Source organism: Carassius gibelio, chromosome B16 (genome assembly GCF_023724105.1).
Source record: "Carassius gibelio isolate Cgi1373 ecotype wild population from Czech Republic chromosome B16, carGib1.2-hapl.c, whole genome shotgun sequence".
Classification (NCBI taxonomy): Eukaryota; Metazoa; Chordata; class Actinopteri; order Cypriniformes; family Cyprinidae; genus Carassius; species Carassius gibelio.
In genome coordinates this window covers 3,504,243-3,522,460 of record NC_068411.1, presented here as the reverse complement: position 1 = coordinate 3,522,460, position 18,218 = coordinate 3,504,243, and the positions used below count along the sequence as shown (strand labels likewise).

Here is an 18,218-nt window from a genome sequence, read left to right as displayed (position 1 = left end):
AACATTGTTAATCTATGAAACAGCTCAGCAGCTGTGGAACATTTTTATACCAAAATAGCTCCAGTGAAAGAGTTGCACTGTATTTATAACTGCTCTACACCAGAAACCACAAGACAAGAATAACACTTACAAATCATACACTTAAAAGAAGACAGAACGCTACATTTACCAAATGCATTTACCAGGAAATGAGTGGCAACTAACTACCATATATTTACTCATCTGGGAGCTGTTTTAAACATTTTCACTGTTTCAGTAGGGCTCTGCTAGGCACTTTTTATTAATACTGTAAACTTTAGTCCCATTAACTTTTTCTTTTTTAATTCAGTGTTTTTGTTTTTAATATTATCATTATTATTATTTTGTTTGTATTTTATTTTATTTTATCTGTTACAAGTGTTAGATAATTGTCTAACATAAAATAAAAAAAGCCAAAAAAAAAAATATATATATAATAATAATTATATGTCTAACATAAAATTCATTTAGCAGTTTTTAAGTTTACCTTTTGTTTTCTGTGTCATAATATATATATATATATATATATATATATATATATATATATATATATATATATATATATATATATATATATATATATATATTTTTTTTTTTAAATACAATAAAGTGAAATATCATTACTTAAAATAACTGTTTTCTATTTTAATATTTGTATTTTAAAATCTTATAGACACACAAAGTTTTCAGCAGCCATTTCTCCAGTCTTCAGTGTCACATGATCCTTCAAAAATTCTTCTAATATGCTGATCAGGTGCTCAAAAAACATTTCTTATTATTATCACTGACAACTGACAATATCTGACTCCAAACTATGAAAAGTAGCGTATATACATGCTCAAATACAATATCAGAATACATTAATTGATATACAGTTCACTGCAGAAATGTAATCATACTAATAAACCTGAAAAAAATAGTGTGTGTTTTCTGGTCACCAACCTCCTCTAAGGTCTCATCTTGTGGTGTGGCAGCACTGTCATCTGAGTCTTTCTGTGATCCGGCTTCTGCATTCTTGCGGACATCTCGACTCTTCTTGTGCTTGTGTGCAAGTTTTTTCACATGGCCGTCTGCTTTACCACTGCTGAGCCGTCTGACAGGGCTGGTCAGCCACTTGCGGAGAGTATTTCCAGGCCGTTTGGGTCCAGGAGAGCTCTGCAAATGACCCGGCTGCAGTGTGGCACTGCCCGAAAGTCCTCCTTCATTACTGGAGACTGAGAGCGTGTCTTCAAAGAAAGAGGGAGACAGAGAACAAGAAAAAAATGGTGTTTACATGTCTCGCTGCAGGCCGCAGTATTTTTATTTTATAGAACAGCTGAAAACAACTGGCAAGAGTTCATAGCTGTACAGTTGTACAAATCATTACTGAACAACAAATCAATAATCTGCCAATTAATCAAACATCAAGAATTAATCAACAACATGGTATCCTACCCATGGTATCCAACCCTAACATGGTATCATACATTAGAAAGGGTAATTCATAACATAATATAAAAATAATATTCTGTTTGTTTATAAACAGGGGTGCACATATTTTTTTCAGCCTGGTTCTCATAAGAGAACCTGGAGATTTGGTTTGGGCCTCACACACTGCATATAGCGTGACCCATTTAATATAACTATAACAATTAATTAATACTAGTTATAATATTATTGCACTTTATTTAGTTAGTTTTATTTTAAATAAAATAATAGTAAATAAACTAGTGTGTGATAATATTATTAAAAATAAAAGGCAAATACATTTATTTTATAGTAAACTTAAAAAATAAAATGCTAATATTTACTACTACTTTCTTTGTTTGCCTATGTATTCCCCCAATTTTAAGTCGCTTTGGATAAAACCATCTAAAAAGAAATAAATAAAAGCGTTTTCATCATATTCAAACTTAAAATCAGTAGGCTTTTATTTTGACAGGATGCCGGCAAGTAAGTATACGCGCTTACCACTGCAGCTGATTAAAGAGCGTCAGTGGATAAATGTCACAGTTTTGCATTGTGCTTTGAAAACGGCATAGCCTAGATTTATGAATTACTTATTTTAAACAAATGTTGTTTGTTTCAATATGTTTTATATAACACAAAGACATGCTGATATTTTTATATCTAGGTTTAAGAGTGCAAATATTTTTGGGTGCATTGTACATAACCATATCTCTAAAACAAAATTATTGCAATATCAGTACAGCGCAGTTTACTGTGTTATAACTATATAATAAACATATTATACATAACTAAAACGATAGAGCATATCTGAAAAGTCAAATCTGACAGATGCTATCTGTTTCTGATTATTCTGGCGTTTGTGGCGAAGTGTGTGAGGGTGCTTTTCTCACCACAAGGTGACTCTATAGTGATGCAAATCGCAGATCTACGTTTCACTTCAGAGAGCTTAACCCTCTTAAAAGACCCTGCTCTGCTCCTTAGAAAAAAAAAATGTCCTTACATAAAGCTTGCATAAGATATTCTCGTCAGTCTACGGATGTGCAGAAGGCAGGCTTATGATGAATGGAAAAACAAGAGCTAATAAATAGATTTTTTTCATTGAATTTCGCTATATAAACATAGTATATAAATATGTGTTATGTTGTATATATGAATTCTCAGCTGTCTTGCTCTCAGTAGTTTGTCCCCTCACTCTGGGCAGTATATTGAAGTAGCTGACCCTAGTGTGACCCATCTGTCATAGTCCACACTCGGTGTATTTGCCAAAAATACACACACACACGTAGCTACACCTGGTAAACAAACTCCACAAAGTAATGAACAAAGAGATGAACACATCAGTTTCAGCGCTGAAATAAAATTACTATTGATGTCTGTAAATGAGTCATTGTAAACTGATTATGCAGATTAATTTGAACTGATTCACAAAGGAACTGAATCAACTCTTACTATGGCTCATTCTGCCCAAGAACTACCCAATCAAAACTGACAAGACAAGTGACCAATCAAAGTTAGTTTTTTTATTTTTATGCATTCTTATGCATTTTTGGATAGGTTTATCTAAAACAGGCAATATCTAAGTAACAATATTGTGTGTTTTTTGTAACTGTCTTTTTTAACAACCTTCATAGCAGGACAGAAACTGTAAATTAGCCAGTTCGACACAGACATGGAAAAGTTTACGATAACTGAATATGGTTTTTAAGTGTCATTACTAAATATATCAGTGATAAATGTGGTGTGTGTTTGCAGTTGTTTTCCAAAATAATTCCTCCTGCGCTGTCGTTAAATTCACACCTGAACAAACCGAGCCTTCCACGCCACAGACATGAGCCCTGTGTTGGACACTGTGTACAGTATTTGTCCGACTGTCCCCGCATATGAACCTTAAAGTCATTTGTACATTACACCAGATATAAATCATATATGAACATATTTGAAATATTACAGAACACTTAAAAAAAAAGAAAAAAAAAGAAAAACACTTTTCATCCCAACTGAGGTAACATTCGTTAATTAAGAAGGGGTGTGAAATCACATGCTTGAGGTGTGACAAAATTATGCTTTCTCATACTCTGAATCTCTCACTTCAAGGCTTCAAGGACTGATGGGTAATATTCAGAAAGAGATCATTAGTTAAAACCTCTAATTTATGATGCTTTCGAATAAGCATTTTACTGAGAGCCTCTTATGTCTCATTTAATAATGAAGACTCGCTCACAAACAACAATGCACAGGTTTCACAATGTTTTGCTGCATGTGCATAGCAACCTTTATTAGGGGTACAGAGACAATCCAGACTGTATACAAGCACAGCCCTGACCCAGAACACATAATCACCAACAAAGCATCTACACCAATCAGTCTGTGAACAAAAGCGAATTGTGAACACCATCATAACTTCATATTCCTATGCTACTTGAGTCAATAACAAAACAAACATGTTAATAATAAAAAGTAATAATAAAGTAAATTAGTGCCAAGTTATATAAATGTACTTGTTGTATTCAATTTGATTTCATGAGGGAAAACAAAAAACATTTAATTAATATTTTAAAAAAAGGTTAACATTTTTAAAACATTAAAAAAGTAATAACCAATTCTGAGTATTGTACATTTTAACAATCACTTTCAATAACATTTTTACATGAACATTTTTAAGGAAAATTATAATTTATTTATTTATTTTATTAAATTTATAAACTATTCAGTCATTAATTTAATTTAATTTAATTTAATTTAATTTAATTTAATTTAATTTAATTTAATTTAATTTAATTTAATCTTGCATGATTATCCGGGTAATTATGTGTTCTTAAAAAATAGTAACTGTTTTAATAAGATTTGTTTTTATTCATTAATAAATCAGAACAGTTTCTCCCTGACATTTCTGACTTATGAACATGTAAAATATTAAAATTAATTTTAATTCAGAAGTAGAACATCTTAAGAACAAAAACAATGCATGTGGAAAAAAAATTACAGAAGTGAAAGTCTAGTAACTAAATTAATATAAATAATATTCTATAGACACCTGCATATCTATAAAATGTCTATACACACCAAATAGATACAGGAACAAAAGCAAAAGTTCTGAACAAGCTTTTTTTTTCATTCTTAGATGCCATGAGTACTGAAAATTGTTGATCAATAAATATAATAAAATTACATCCGATTTGAATAATAATAAAAACTACTTGTGGTCTTTGTAGTAGTGCATTAAAGGCAACTCTTGTGTATCTTAATATAAACCCTGAATATGATTTATACATCTGCATATCAACATACCCTATGCTTCATTTCCTAAATACACTGAATTACCTTAAATAAACATAAACCACACTATATTAAGCTGAGTTACGTCTACTGTATTCAGTCCTGACACTGATGTTGTCCTGTGAGGCACATACCCAAATCCAGCAGCCAATACTTGCAGGTCTCGGAGCGTCCTGAAGCTGAACCCATGTGACAAAGTGGCCTGACTGATAAAAATGAGTGTATTCCATGTGCCATACCAAGAAGTAATCCGGACAGAGGACGCAAACTACACCAACTCCTCTAAACAGAAAGGATTTTACCACATTATGCTGAGAGGAGAGTGATGGACTATGAAAGAAAGGGAGGGAGAGAGGGAGAGAGGAAGGGGGACGGAGAAAGAGGGAGGTTTGGTGTTTCATGCACAGCTGTGACTAAGTTATGCTCAGAATGAAAGAGAGGGAGGAAGGGAAAACCGGATGAGAAGACTCAAAGAGAGGAAAGAGGTGTAACCTACAATTCTTTAATATGAAAGATGGGATTCTGAAAGAGTCAGAGTTAAAGTCTTCACAAGATCAGGCAGTTTCAGCTTTAGTAGCGGCTTTCTAAATGGTGTAAGCTCACAAAGATAAGCAGGTCATATTTAATTAATTTTCCTTTTTTTGTTGCACTTTTGTATTTGATCTTGCTTCCCAATTTATAATCCAGATTCTCATTACATTTGTTACCCTGGACCACAAAACATAAGGGTAAATAAAAAAATGTAAATAAATTAAAATAATAATTGAGATTTATACATCATCTCTGAAAGCTGAAACTGAATAAACACCCTTTCCATTGATGTATGATTTGTTAGAATAGGACAATATTTGGCTGACATACAATTATTTGAAAATCTGGAATCTGAGGGTGCAAAATAAGTTCTTAGCAATGCAGGTTACTAATCAAAAATTTAGTTTTGAGATATTAACGGTATGAAACTCATGGAACTTTTCTTAATATCCTCATGATTCTTGGCATAAAAGACAAATTTATAATTTTGTACAATGTAATAATCCATACAATGTATTGTTGGCTATTGCTACAAATATACCCTTGCTACTCATGACTGAATTTGTGGTCCAGTGTCACATTTACCTTTTACTGTACACTTTATATTTATACACTTATTTTATAATTTTCACTGTCACTTTTGCAAGTTTACAGTTTTACATGATGTCAGGTAGAAATATGACATGATTCTTGACAGGTTGGCTTTGTAAGTTTCACACAGTTAGATAATTAAAATATAATAATAATAATAATAATAATAATAATAATGGATTTACAGATATTTGATATTCTTTTATATGTAGATTTCGAAAAACAGCAGAACATTTTCAGCATTTTTCAGTGGGAGCACAGTAATAATACATCTCAGACGTAAATTACAGTTTAAGTACAGTACGACTGGCAGGCTTGGCCAGTATCAGGTCACAGCATGAAAATCAAGTTAACTATACAAACAACTGCCTCTATATCACCTACACAAATGGCTGCCTCTCTTACAGGCTGCACCGGGGCGGATGGCTACAAAGATCTCCCTGTTTAAGCGTCTTTGGCTGCTTAACAGTAGCTGGTCTGTGGCCAGTCGAACTGCTTCCTTTGCTATACATACACAAACACATACACACACACACACACACACAGATGCAGATCCGTAACTGCTTATGCCAGAACTAATCAACATTCTACTGAAGATTCTGCTCTGGTCTCATGGTAGCCTAAAAGTTTGATTTCTTTCAGCCCCTCTGGACACGTTGCAACACAGCAGCTGCCTTAAATATACCTTGAACGATTCAGCGCACAAAATAGTCTGGGCAGCAGTTTGAAGAGGTTGAATACACTGGCCATCATGAGTTATGACAGTTCCTATTTCACATTCTATAAATACAGATTGTCCTTGCTGTAAGAGAACCGGCTGTTTGACATTTCCCATGACCTTTGCCAAAGGAAAGGTGCTCGTCTACTTGTAAAGATGTCATAAAATGGACATAAATGACAGGTATGTGTCCTTTTAACTTATTAGTTAAAAAAAAATATCAACATCATTAATTTCAATATGACTTTTACATAACTTTACAAGCTTTTCATTGAGAATCTCTTTAATAGACGGACAGACGGACAGATAGATAAATCGATAGATACTTTTTGGGAAACATTTGAGGAGCATTTTCTTACTACTGTATATCCTGAGGTCAAAATAAGTCAGTTTCAGTAACTTCCCAGAATTCCCCAAACTGAACACCACACCCTGCACACACTAATGATCTCCTCTCAGATGCTGCCCAGTCATCCTTGTGTGGGTGACCTCAAAAATCTTTGCCTGGTGACCTTCTTAGTTTTACCACATGCTCTTCCTTTGTAATCAAGTCTTTGTCACAAATCATGGTCCATTCAGAGTTTTCAAAAGCAGTGACTAACCACCATGAATTCCATTTTACACAGCTTTGATCACAAGGAACTGATGAACACATGTAGTTCTAGATGTACTTACTACAGCCGAATGAAATTCCATAAAATGCATGTGAACAGTAAGAAAGCTCCAAAATGAATTATGCTGATCCTACGTCTCCTTCATATGCAAACATTTATTTCACCACAAAGAGTTAAATCTTAAATATAGTAAAGAGTAAACCTTAAATATTGCATGAAATGATAATGAATCATATACAGTGTTAATAGAATATTGTAATAGAAAAACAACATTACCACTGTTTCTACTAGGGCTGTGTATCACCAGCAAAGTTACATGATATGTATCACGATACTTATCACGGTACAAGACTGCACTGAATTTTACCTCAGAAGAATTTAGTAAAATAGCTGTTTATTAAACACTGCATACCATAGAGGCGTTGCTAACTATAGGCAGAGCAGGCAGTTGACCTCTGCATTATGAAGGGCCTCCATAACTGTACCACAGTACATAACAATATAGGTAATGGCATATATTTCATGATTACATTGGGCACTCCCCACTAGGTACAATAGTCAGATATTCAATATTCAATACAATATTCAATATTTGCATCTTGTTTTTAAGCCCATAAATAATAATGTACTCATTCTAATATATTAGAATCATCCTAACATTGCTGATAGGTTATCATAACACAAATCAACACACTCTCTGCGTAAAACTCTCAAAAATTGTATTAATAAAATAGATTCATGTCTGAAGAGCAACATTATCTTTCTCAACGAGGAGTTGATAAAATCATTGTTTCAAAAGCAATTAAAGCCACAACTTCACTGTTAATAGAGAAATGATGAAAAACAGTGTAATTCATACATACACAGCCCCCCTCTGTCTCTCTCTCTCTCTCTCTCTCTCTCTCTCTTATAAATGAACACTTGATAAATTATACTTTTCTGATAATAGTATACTGAAGTGGAGATCGCACAGCAATATATACAGCAAGCGCATTTATTCTCTGTGAACAGAGACACAGGTTGACAAAGATAAGTAGCACACATAGCAGACATTTCCGTATTGTGCAGTCCTCTGTTTTGAGGACTGCATCTCTTTATATCAGGCAACCCAGTTGTGTTCCTCTGTGGCCAGATTAAACCCATTGTAGCCTATATATAAATATTTTCATTATTTTCAAATCTCTGAAAAGATACATCGTCGTATTGATGTATCGAACATGGCACTAGTTTCTACTGTTCCAATAAAACCAAGGCTTCTTGTTTGACAAAACCAGAACAGAACAGAATAGAGAAGTATTTAACTGCCAACCATCCACAATTTATTCAAATCCTGGCAGATAAAATCGAATATTGTCTAAATATTTTCCTGCAAATATTCATCTTCTTTTTGAAATAGGTCACATTACAAATGTTACCCATGCTTTAAAAATATTTTGTTATAATAAAAAATATGATCATAAATGACATACAATAAATGTTTTTTTTTTTATTATTATTTAAAATTATTTGAAAATGAATACAGCAAAAATGGCAATATTGTGAAATATTTTTTCTATTTTAATATAATAATAAGGATTATCTGATAAATATGAAGTTTATGACAGCATTTGTTTTATTATAATAAATCATTTTAAATACATTTAAATGTCTTTACTGTCACTTTTGATCGCATTTATGTGTCCTTGCTGAATAAAAGTACTAATTTGTTTGAAAAAGAAATACTGACCCCAAGCTTATGTATTATTGTTTTCAAAATGCCTGGTTTTAATTGCATGACCAAAATCACAAGATCACATTAACTGTCCTGTGTACATGGATATAATCCTAGCAGGGAAGTCCCCAACAGCCCGGCAACCCTGTTCATCACCTGACACAGCCCATCACCATGGTTACTGCATGCTCAACACACTTCAACCCTAACAAGAAAGAGCAAAGCTGGACTGCAATTAAAATTTTATTTGGGTTCAGGGTGAGTCAAGAACAGACACACACCTGTTCACGGCTTTGATCCATTCCTCCTGAGAGAAAACACAATATCTGGCACCCACATTAGGATAATCCGATTTAATTTTGGATTGTGTATGTCATGCTTAAACTTGCACACAGCTAGAAATCTGTTTCCATAATTACTGTAATTAAACATCAATCCTCGAAGTATTCATTAAAAATCAAATTATTTTTAAAATGCTACCAAAACAGATTAAAAAGCTGAGATTCCTATCGAGTCAAAGGTGGTTACTTAACAACTCTTACACAAAGCACCAGCTGGAAACCCCAGACGCGTGTGTTGACGTGTCTTTGAGTAATCCCTCAAGCATTTACAGAGAAGCTCTTCCCATGACTGGAGAGGAACATCAAACTCTATTCCAGATTCTCAGGACCTGACAAACTCAAAACACTGACAAATACAAGTAGTGCAGCCTCTGTGAAGTGTAAGCCTTAATAAATGCCATTCAAATTCCTGAAGCCATCTTTATCTAACCCCATAACAAGGAAAGAAGAGCATGAACGTCCCCCAAAAAATCCAGAACTTTTAAGTAAATTCCGTCTAACTGAATCTAACCCCAAAAAGCTGTCCATCTTACCTTTATGATTGAAAATGCCCTCCATCTCCATGCTACTTCGGGAATGTGCGATGCAAAGCATAGAGCTAGGAACCAGGCCTTCTTGAGCAGGTGAACGGTCAGTGGTACGAACCAGACACCAGTCGGGCTTGTCTTGGGGCCTTTCTACAAGCTCCACTGTCTGACCCCTGCGTACAGTCAACTCCGATCCATTACTGGCCATGAAGTCGTGGATGACCACCGTCAACTCTGAACCACCGGATAACTGTGGAGGAAGTCATAGAGTCACATTAAAATTTCAAATATATGTGATAAAGACAACAAACGTGACAAAAAAAGAGGCATAATGAACATACCCACTGGTAATGTGGCGTTGCCAATGAGCTCAAAAGATGAGCAACTGACCCTGAACCTTTACACGCCATGTTTCTACCAAAATATCAACCCCTAGTACATCCTTATGCAGGAAACATCACACAGAAGAATGGTCTGGGTCAAAAAAAAGACATTTCCGACAATGCCATATCCTATAGTCTGGAAGAAAGAGCGTTGAATAACCATGTCTTATCAAAATGAATCTCATCTACAGTTCACGCTCAAGCATTCAGAACTCCAGTGAGGTAAAGTGGCAGGCGTTTGAAGGCTGCTGACACATCCTCGCATTGCCACGGAGATGGAATCAGTCTGAAGGAGTGACGCCTGGCAGGAGGAAGGGAGAGGAGGCAAAGACGGACACAATGTGCCAAGATTTAAAGGAGCAGGAGGCAAATTAATCCTCATTAGAAGTGACGTGCAGCAACTCATCCGCTTCTGAGAACTTCACCTTTTCACCTCACCATGAACTGAGAGGGCTCTGTGTGTGTTAAGGTGTCTAAAACAGTGAGCTTTTGTGCAGGGTCATCAGGGCACATGAGTGAATTTAGTAACTCTTGACGTGTTTGTGTATGTCATGAAGAGACGGGGAAGGGACCGACATGGAAGAGAAGACAGAGAAGGACTAAGATATTCAAGTGTGTTTCGATCGGACAGTATCAGCAAGTAACGTGTGTTGCTGTAGGAGGCTTGCAATACATATCGGTGACAAAAAGACACATGTGTGAAGGCGTGTGAGAGGAGAGCTCTGACTGTGAGTGGGAAGACAAGCGTCTGTGCTGCTAAATCCAAAGCAACCGAAGCAACAAAAGTTCCCCAATGAGGAGCCTTCATTACGTCTGTTGGTAATCAGGTTAGTTGAATGTTGGAACTACTGGATGCCTCTGTGTCCAGACTTCTTGTATGGCTGATTTCATATTCAATTAGGATAAACTTTCTGTTCCCTAAAATGTTTGTATGTATAAAAACTTATCATAAAAATCCTAAAACGTTCTAAATGAGAGACTATAAAGAATTGTACTACTTTACTTTATTTACAAATTTGACCCTGGACCACAAAACCTTTTTATTTTTTATTTAAAAATCTGGAATCTGAAGGTTCCAAAAAGTTCTTAATGCATATTACTAATCAGAAATTCAGTTTTTATATATTTACAGTAGGAAATTCACAAAATATCTTCATGGAACATGATCTTTACTTAATATTCTAATTATTTTTGGCATAAAAGACCCATAAAATGTATTGTTGGCTATTTATGACTGGTTTTGTGGTCCATGGTCACATATAATAATTTCATAAAAAAGCTTGCTTTTCACTTAAGAAGCTATTTTTTAAATGTTTAATTAATTGAGTATTTATATGACACTAATTGCCTCGCTGCTTATAGCTGAACTTAACTGATGAACAACATTAACACTATTGAACTAAATAACATTGAACTAAATTGAGCTGAATATTATTGTAAGGCACTACTGTCTTCTTTAGAGCTGATTTACAGCTCTTGTTGTTTCATCATTTATTATTACCACTGATACCACTGTCTGTCTTCTATGAAGAGCTATATTAATAAATGTCACTTGACAAACAACTTGACAACAAAATGTCCCCAATAATGCTGTGATTACCACTTTCCACTGATGAGTCATTTTTTCCACAACTGCATAGTGACAGAAATGCAATTAATTTTAAGCTAATGATAATGAGTAGCTCTATTACTGTTAAAGTGTTATGGCACAGGTTCTATTTTTGTTTTTGAATTTTTTTTTTAGAAACAATTTAGCATTTATTTATTCATTTATTAAAATAAAAAATCACCACCATCAAACATTATAACAGAATCATTTGTCAAGAAGTAGTGAAATTGGCCCTATTTGGAGATTCACCCATATTAACTTGTCTCTAAAAACTAATGCTTGGAATCAACTGTCTTTAAGATTTTATTCATTACTGAAATTTTTAGGGATGCACAAATATGAAAACTTATAGCCGATACGATAACCGATAATTCTTTAATTATGAAAGCTGATAACCGACATGTTGGCCGATAAATCTAAATCCACATTTTTTCATTATTTTTGAGAGCCTGTTTACCAAATATGTCTCATGATTAAAAGGCATTAAACACTTCAACATAAATCAAACATAAAGCAGCCTTACAAATAAATAAAATAATGCTTAAATAATGGAAAAAAGTTACTGTACAACATAACTTACGTGTAAAAAAAAAAAAAAAAAAAAAAATTATTATAGGTGTTGCCTGTTCCCTTTCAGTCGGTCACTCTCGACGCCACGTCGGATGACCGACGAATATGGGATATCGCTTCGATAGACCAATCTACTTCGAGTGTAAACTAAACGAGCCAATGCACATTGGCATGCAATTATTGCATCCAGCTGCCGCTGATCACTGCGTGAGTATAAGAGGGCAGCAGGTGCAATGCATACCAGCTTTTCGCTTCGGAGCCGAGCGTTAGTATCGCTCTGCTCAACTGTGTCTGCTGTGAACTACGGGTTCAGCACGCTCTCGGAAGCTTCGTGTGTTGGCGAGACGGCGCTTCAGCGGCGGTCGTTCCTGTGTCGAGTGGATTTGCACACTTCAGGTTGCACTACCCCTGTCGTGTTGCAAGCGGCCATCCCCCCTGTGCGCCTCAGCACTGAAAGAGCATTTCCTAAAAGAGCAAATTCTCTCTAAAAGAGCTTCACGGGTGCGTCTTTGTAAAGACGACGGATCGTCCTTATAAGGATGCCGTTTCACCCGTGCGTTTCTGGGTGCGGTCGTTACCTGGCACCGGGTGATGGTCACGATTGCTGCCTCACGTGTCTGGGCGTCGAGCACGCTGAGGTGGCTTTCGTGGATGAGTCATGTTCTCACTGCGGGAATATGACCATCTCGGAGCTGCAAACCAGGCTCCGCTACCTTCAGGGGGGCGGAGTCCCGTTGCCGCGGCCGCGATCTGGGGCTCGTTCTGGCGGCCGACAGACGAGAACCACTTCCGGCAGTAGCGCGAGTGGTTTGAGGATCACAGTGGTGGCAAACCCCGCAGGGAACCAACCCTCTGGGGACCATCACTCCTCTAGCACCTCCGATCCAGTGGAGCAACCCACGGAACGCGCTGGGCCCTCTTCAAGGAGCGTACCAGCGGTATCCAGTGGGACTCCCCCCGACCAGATGTCGATCTCAGCATCGGAGGGAGAGCTGTCGGATCACGGTTCGGTTGCGCTACCGTCCTCTGATGGTGACAAAGCCTGATTCGGATCCCGAAGTGGCAGCTATGCTTTCCCGGGCCGCTGAGAGGGTAGGGCTCGAGTGGAATCCCCCACCGCGTCCCGAGCCCTCACGGCTGGATGATTGGTTTCTCGGGGTGGTGCGCGCTGGTTCTCAGCGCCCCACCCCAGTGCCTTTCTTTCCGGAAGTGCATGACGAGCTCACCAAGTCGTGGATGGCACCTTTTACTGCCAGAAACCAGCCGGTGGGCTCCTCCTCCCTCACCACCCTCGAGGGCGGTGCAGCGAAGGGGTATTCAGGAATCCCGTCGGTGGAGCGGGCGGTAGCGATGCAATTGTGTCCTAAGTCCGCCGCCTCCTGGCGTGGAGACCCGGTGCTCCCTTCCCGGGCCTGTAGGCACTCGTCTGGTCTGACCGGCAGTGCCTATGTGGCTTGCGGGGAAGCTGCTTCCGCCTTACACGCTATGGCGTTACTGCAGGTGCACAAGGCTAAGGCACTGAAAGACCTGCACGAGGGTGGTCACGATCCAGCGCTTCTGGAAGAGCTGCTATCTCCACCCACCCGCCGGCTGCAGTGCCCCAGCCTGCTCGTCGCCGAGGGCAGCCCCCTGCATCCGCCCCTGCTCACGCGTCGCATCTGCAGCAGCCTCCAAGTGGTGCCGTTGAGCTGGGCACAGGCAGGCTGCCCCTCCCGTCCTGGCCCCCGTCAAACCTGACGGTAAGCAGAAGAGCAAGAGGCCCTGGGACGGGTGACCCAGAGAGAGGTAGCTGCTTTCTGGGGGATGGTGTAGGCACCTCTCCCTCCCCTGGAGGAGGGCCAGGCGGAGAATTTGGAAATCTCGACAGGAGAGTAGTTTCCTCCCTCTCTGGGTCCCAGGAGGGCATGGAGAGTTGCGGACGGCCAAGCACCGGACCTCACTCATCCTCCTCCTTCGCCAGATGGCAGCTGCGGGTGGTTCGAGAGCGTCAACAAAGGCCCTACTCACGCACCCTCTGCCAACCCGTGGAACCAGGTGAGCCCTGCACCCCACACTCGCACCACACTCCGGCCTGCTCACAAGCCGCCCGAGTTGGGCCCCTGTGTTCCACCTCGCTGCCCCACTGCGGGTACGGCTGTGGTTCTGCTGGTCCCGCTTGTACGGCTCTTAGGCGCCTGGTCAGCGCTACCCAGCCCGTCTCGCTGGCTTCTGCGAACCATCAGCCTCGGCTATGCGATTCAGATCGCCCGGCTTCCCCCCAAGCTCTGCGGTGTCCGCTTCACTACAGTGGAAGCGTCCGATGCCCCTGTCTTGCGGAAAGAGATCGCAGTCCTACTGGCGAAGGCCACGATAGAGCCGGTCCCTCCAGCCGATATGAGGAAGGGGCTTTACAGCCCGTACCTCATTGTACCCAAGAAAAGCGGTGGGTTACGACCGGTCTTGGATCTGCGAGTTTTGAATCGGGCCCTCTATCGGCTACAGTTCAAAATGTTGACACAGAAACGCATTTTCAGGTGCGTCCGTCCCCAAGATTGGTTTGCAGCGATCGACCTGAAGGACGTGTACTTTCATGTGTCCATACTTCCGCGCCACAGACCTTTTCTGCGGCTTGCGTTCGAAGGACTAGCATATCAGTACAAGGTCCTGCCCTTCCGGCTGTCCCAGTCTCCCTGTGTCTTCACGGAAGTCACGGAGGCAGCTCTCGTTCCTCTCAGAGAGCAGAGTGTTCGCATTCTCAATTGGCTGATACTAGCACAGTCTCGAGATCAGTTGTGCGAGCACAGGGATGTGGTGCTCCGGCACCTGAGCCTGTTGGGCCTTCAGGTCAGCTGGGAAAAGAGCAAACTCTCACCATTGCAGAGGATCTCTTTTCTCGGTATGGAGTTGGATTCGGTCGAACAGACAGCACGCCTCACAGAGGAACGTGCGCGGTCGGTGCTAGCCTGCTTGAATACGTCCAAGAGCAGGACGGCGGTCCCACTGAAACTCTTTCGGAGGCTCCTGGGGCATATGGTGGCCACAGCGGCACTTACACCGCTCGGCCTATCACATATGAGACCGCTCCGGCACTGGCTTTATGGCCGAGTCCCGAGGTGGGCGTGGAAGCGCGGCACTCACCGGGTCCAAGTTACACCGGCCTGTCGCCAAACCCTCACTCCGTGGTCAGATCTGGCATTCCTATGGGCAGGGGTGCCCCTAGAGCAGATCTCCAGGCATGCTGTGGTTTACACGCATGCCTCCACTACCGCCGGGGGGGCCACGTACAACGGGCATGCAGTCTCAGGGGTTTGGACGGGCCCGCAGCTGCAGTGGCACATCAATTGCCTAGAGTTGTTAGCAACGCACCTTGCCTTGAACCGTCTCAAAGGTCTCTTACGAGGCAAGCCTGTGCTGGTCCGATTGGACAACACTGCGACTGTTGCGTACATCAACCACCAAGGTGGTCTGCGCTCTTGTCGCATCTTGCAACTCGCCCGCCACCTCCTCCTTTGGAGTCAGAAGGTTCTGAGGTCACTTCGTGCTGTTCACATTCCAGGCCTGCTCAGTCGTACAGCCGACGATCTGTCTTGAGCAATGCTCCCGGGAGAATGGCGACTCCATCCCCTGACGGTCCAGCTGATTTGGAGGCGGTTCAGAGCCGCTCAGGTAGACCTGTTTGCTGCTCCAGAGACCTCTCACTGCCAGGCTTTCTACTCCCTGACCGAGGGAACTCTCGGCACGGACGCACTGGCACACAGCTGGCCGCGGGACCTACGCAAGTATGCGTTTCCCCCAGTGAGCCTTCTCGCACAGACGTTGTGCAAAGTCCAGGAGGACGAGGAGCAAGTCTTACTAGTAGCGCCATATGGGCCTACTCGGACCTGGTTCCCCGAACTAGTGCTCCTCTCGACAGCCCCTCCTTGGCTGGTTCCTCTGAGGAGGGATTTACTGACTCAGAGACGGGGCACCATTTGGCACCCGCGTCCAGACCTTTGGAAACTCCATGTTTGGTCCCTGGACGGGACGCGGAGGTTCTAGGTGACCTACCCCAAGAGGTAGTTAACACCATCACTTCGGCAAGAGCACCGTCTACGAGACACGCCTATGCCTTGAAGTGGAACCTGTTCGTTGAGTGGTGTTCTTTTCGCCGAGAAGACCCCCGAAGATGCCCGATTGCGGCCGTGCTATCCTTTTTGCAGCAAGGGTTGGAGCGAAGGCTGTCTCCCTCCACCCTCAAAGTCCAGGTTGCCGCTATTGCTGCGTACCATGACCCTGTGAATGGGAAGTCTTTGGGTAAGCATGACCTCATCATCAGGTTCCTTAGAGGGGCCAGGAGGTTAAATCCATCCCGGCCCCCCTGTATACCCTCTTGGGACCTGTCTCTAGTGCTTAAATCACTACAGCAGGGCCCATTCGAGCCTTTGCATTCAGTTGAGCTAAAGTTTCTTTCATTGAAAACTGTGCTCCTGCTTGCACTGGCCTCCATCAAGAGGGTAGGGGACCTGCATGCATTTTCGGTCAACGATTCGTGCCTAGAGTTCGGGCCGGCTGACTCCCAGGTAATCCTGAGGCCCCGGCCTGGCTACGTGCCCAAGGTTCCCACTACACCCTTCAAAGACCAAGTGGTGAACCTGCAAGCACTGCCCCTGGAGGAGGCAGACCCAGCCCTGGCTTTGCTTTGTCCTGTTCGAGCATTAAGGTGCTACGTGGACCGGACGCAAAGCTTCAGGACCTCATACCAGCTCTTTGTCTGTTACGGAGGCCGGCAGAAGGGGAATGCCGTCTCTAAGCAGAGGATGGCCCACTGGATTGTGGATGCCATAACCCTGGCTTATCAGGCTCAGGATGTGCCCTGCCCGTTCAGGCTTCGAGCTCACTCAACTAGAAGTGTTGCATCCTCCTGGGCGCTGGCTCGGGGCGCCTCGCTGACAGATATTTGTAGAGCTGCGGGCTGGGCGACCCCTAACACGTTCGCTAGGTTCTATAGCCTTCGTGTAGAGCCGGTATCCTCCTGTGTTCTCACCTCAAACGGGTAGTGGCACTGAGAGGCCCCGGTTAGTGTCGGCTTGCTAAAACTGCTCCAGAGTGTCCGAACTGTAGACCCTGTTGAGTTCCTCCATCACCCTAGGCAGCTGGACGCGGCGGAACGTCCGGCGCCAGGCCTTCATGATGAATCCGTGAGAACCATGGAAGGCTGGGCTCCATATTGAGACCTAAGCGGTACTCGTATGTGTATAGTCCACGGTATAGCCTTAGAGCCCGTGTTTCCCCGGCAGACTTCTGCCTTCCCAAGAGGGTTTTAATCACCTCAAATTTCTCTGTATACTCCTAAACGGATGCTATATGTGTATTTGCCTCCGAGACCTCCTTCGGGAAGGATGGGGCTTCCGCAGCGTCCCGGCTCCAAGCGGACCGGGTACGTTTTCCCAGTGTTATCCAATCTCACCCAGTGAGGTAGTGCTTTGACAATGGTGAGTGGAGCTACTTGTTCTGAGCCCCGGCCTACACCTAATAGGGGCGCAGGCGGCTCGCACAGGGCACTGGAAGGGGCAGCACCCATGGCGCTTTGATAGGGATCCCATATTCGTCGGTCATCCGACGTGGCGTCGAGAGTGACCGACTGAAAGGGAACGTCTCGGTTACGTATGGTAACCCTCGTTCCCTGAAGGAGGGAACGGAGACGCCACGTCCCGTCGCCACGGTTGCTGTACCGCCGCTGAGCTGCCGGGTTCCCGGCTCGGCTCCTCAGCGAAAAACTGGTATGCATTGCACCTGCTGCCCTCTTATACTCACGCAGTGATCAGCGGCAGCTGGATGCAATAATTGCATGCCAATGTGCATTGGCTCGTTTAGTTTACACTCGAAGTAGATTGGTCTATCGAAGCGATATCCCATATTCGT

At 41.9% G+C, this 18,218-nt stretch overlaps 1 protein-coding gene across 6 annotated transcripts in view; it reads right to left on the bottom strand.

Moving 5' to 3' along the window:
- triob (trio Rho guanine nucleotide exchange factor b) overlaps window positions 1-18,218 on the bottom strand; it is a 265,495-nt gene that overhangs the window by 17,424 nt on the left and 229,853 nt on the right. For 5 of the 6 annotated variants that reach the window (XM_052577868.1, XM_052577865.1, XM_052577862.1 and 2 more), the window contains one exon: window positions 961-1,244. In XM_052577868.1, coding sequence (XP_052433828.1) covers window positions 961-1,244 — 284 coding nt within the window. Of the gene's footprint in view, window positions 1-960; window positions 1,245-9,782; window positions 10,027-18,218 lie in introns of all 6 variants that reach the window. The other variant, XM_052577864.1, reaches the window with a different exon arrangement.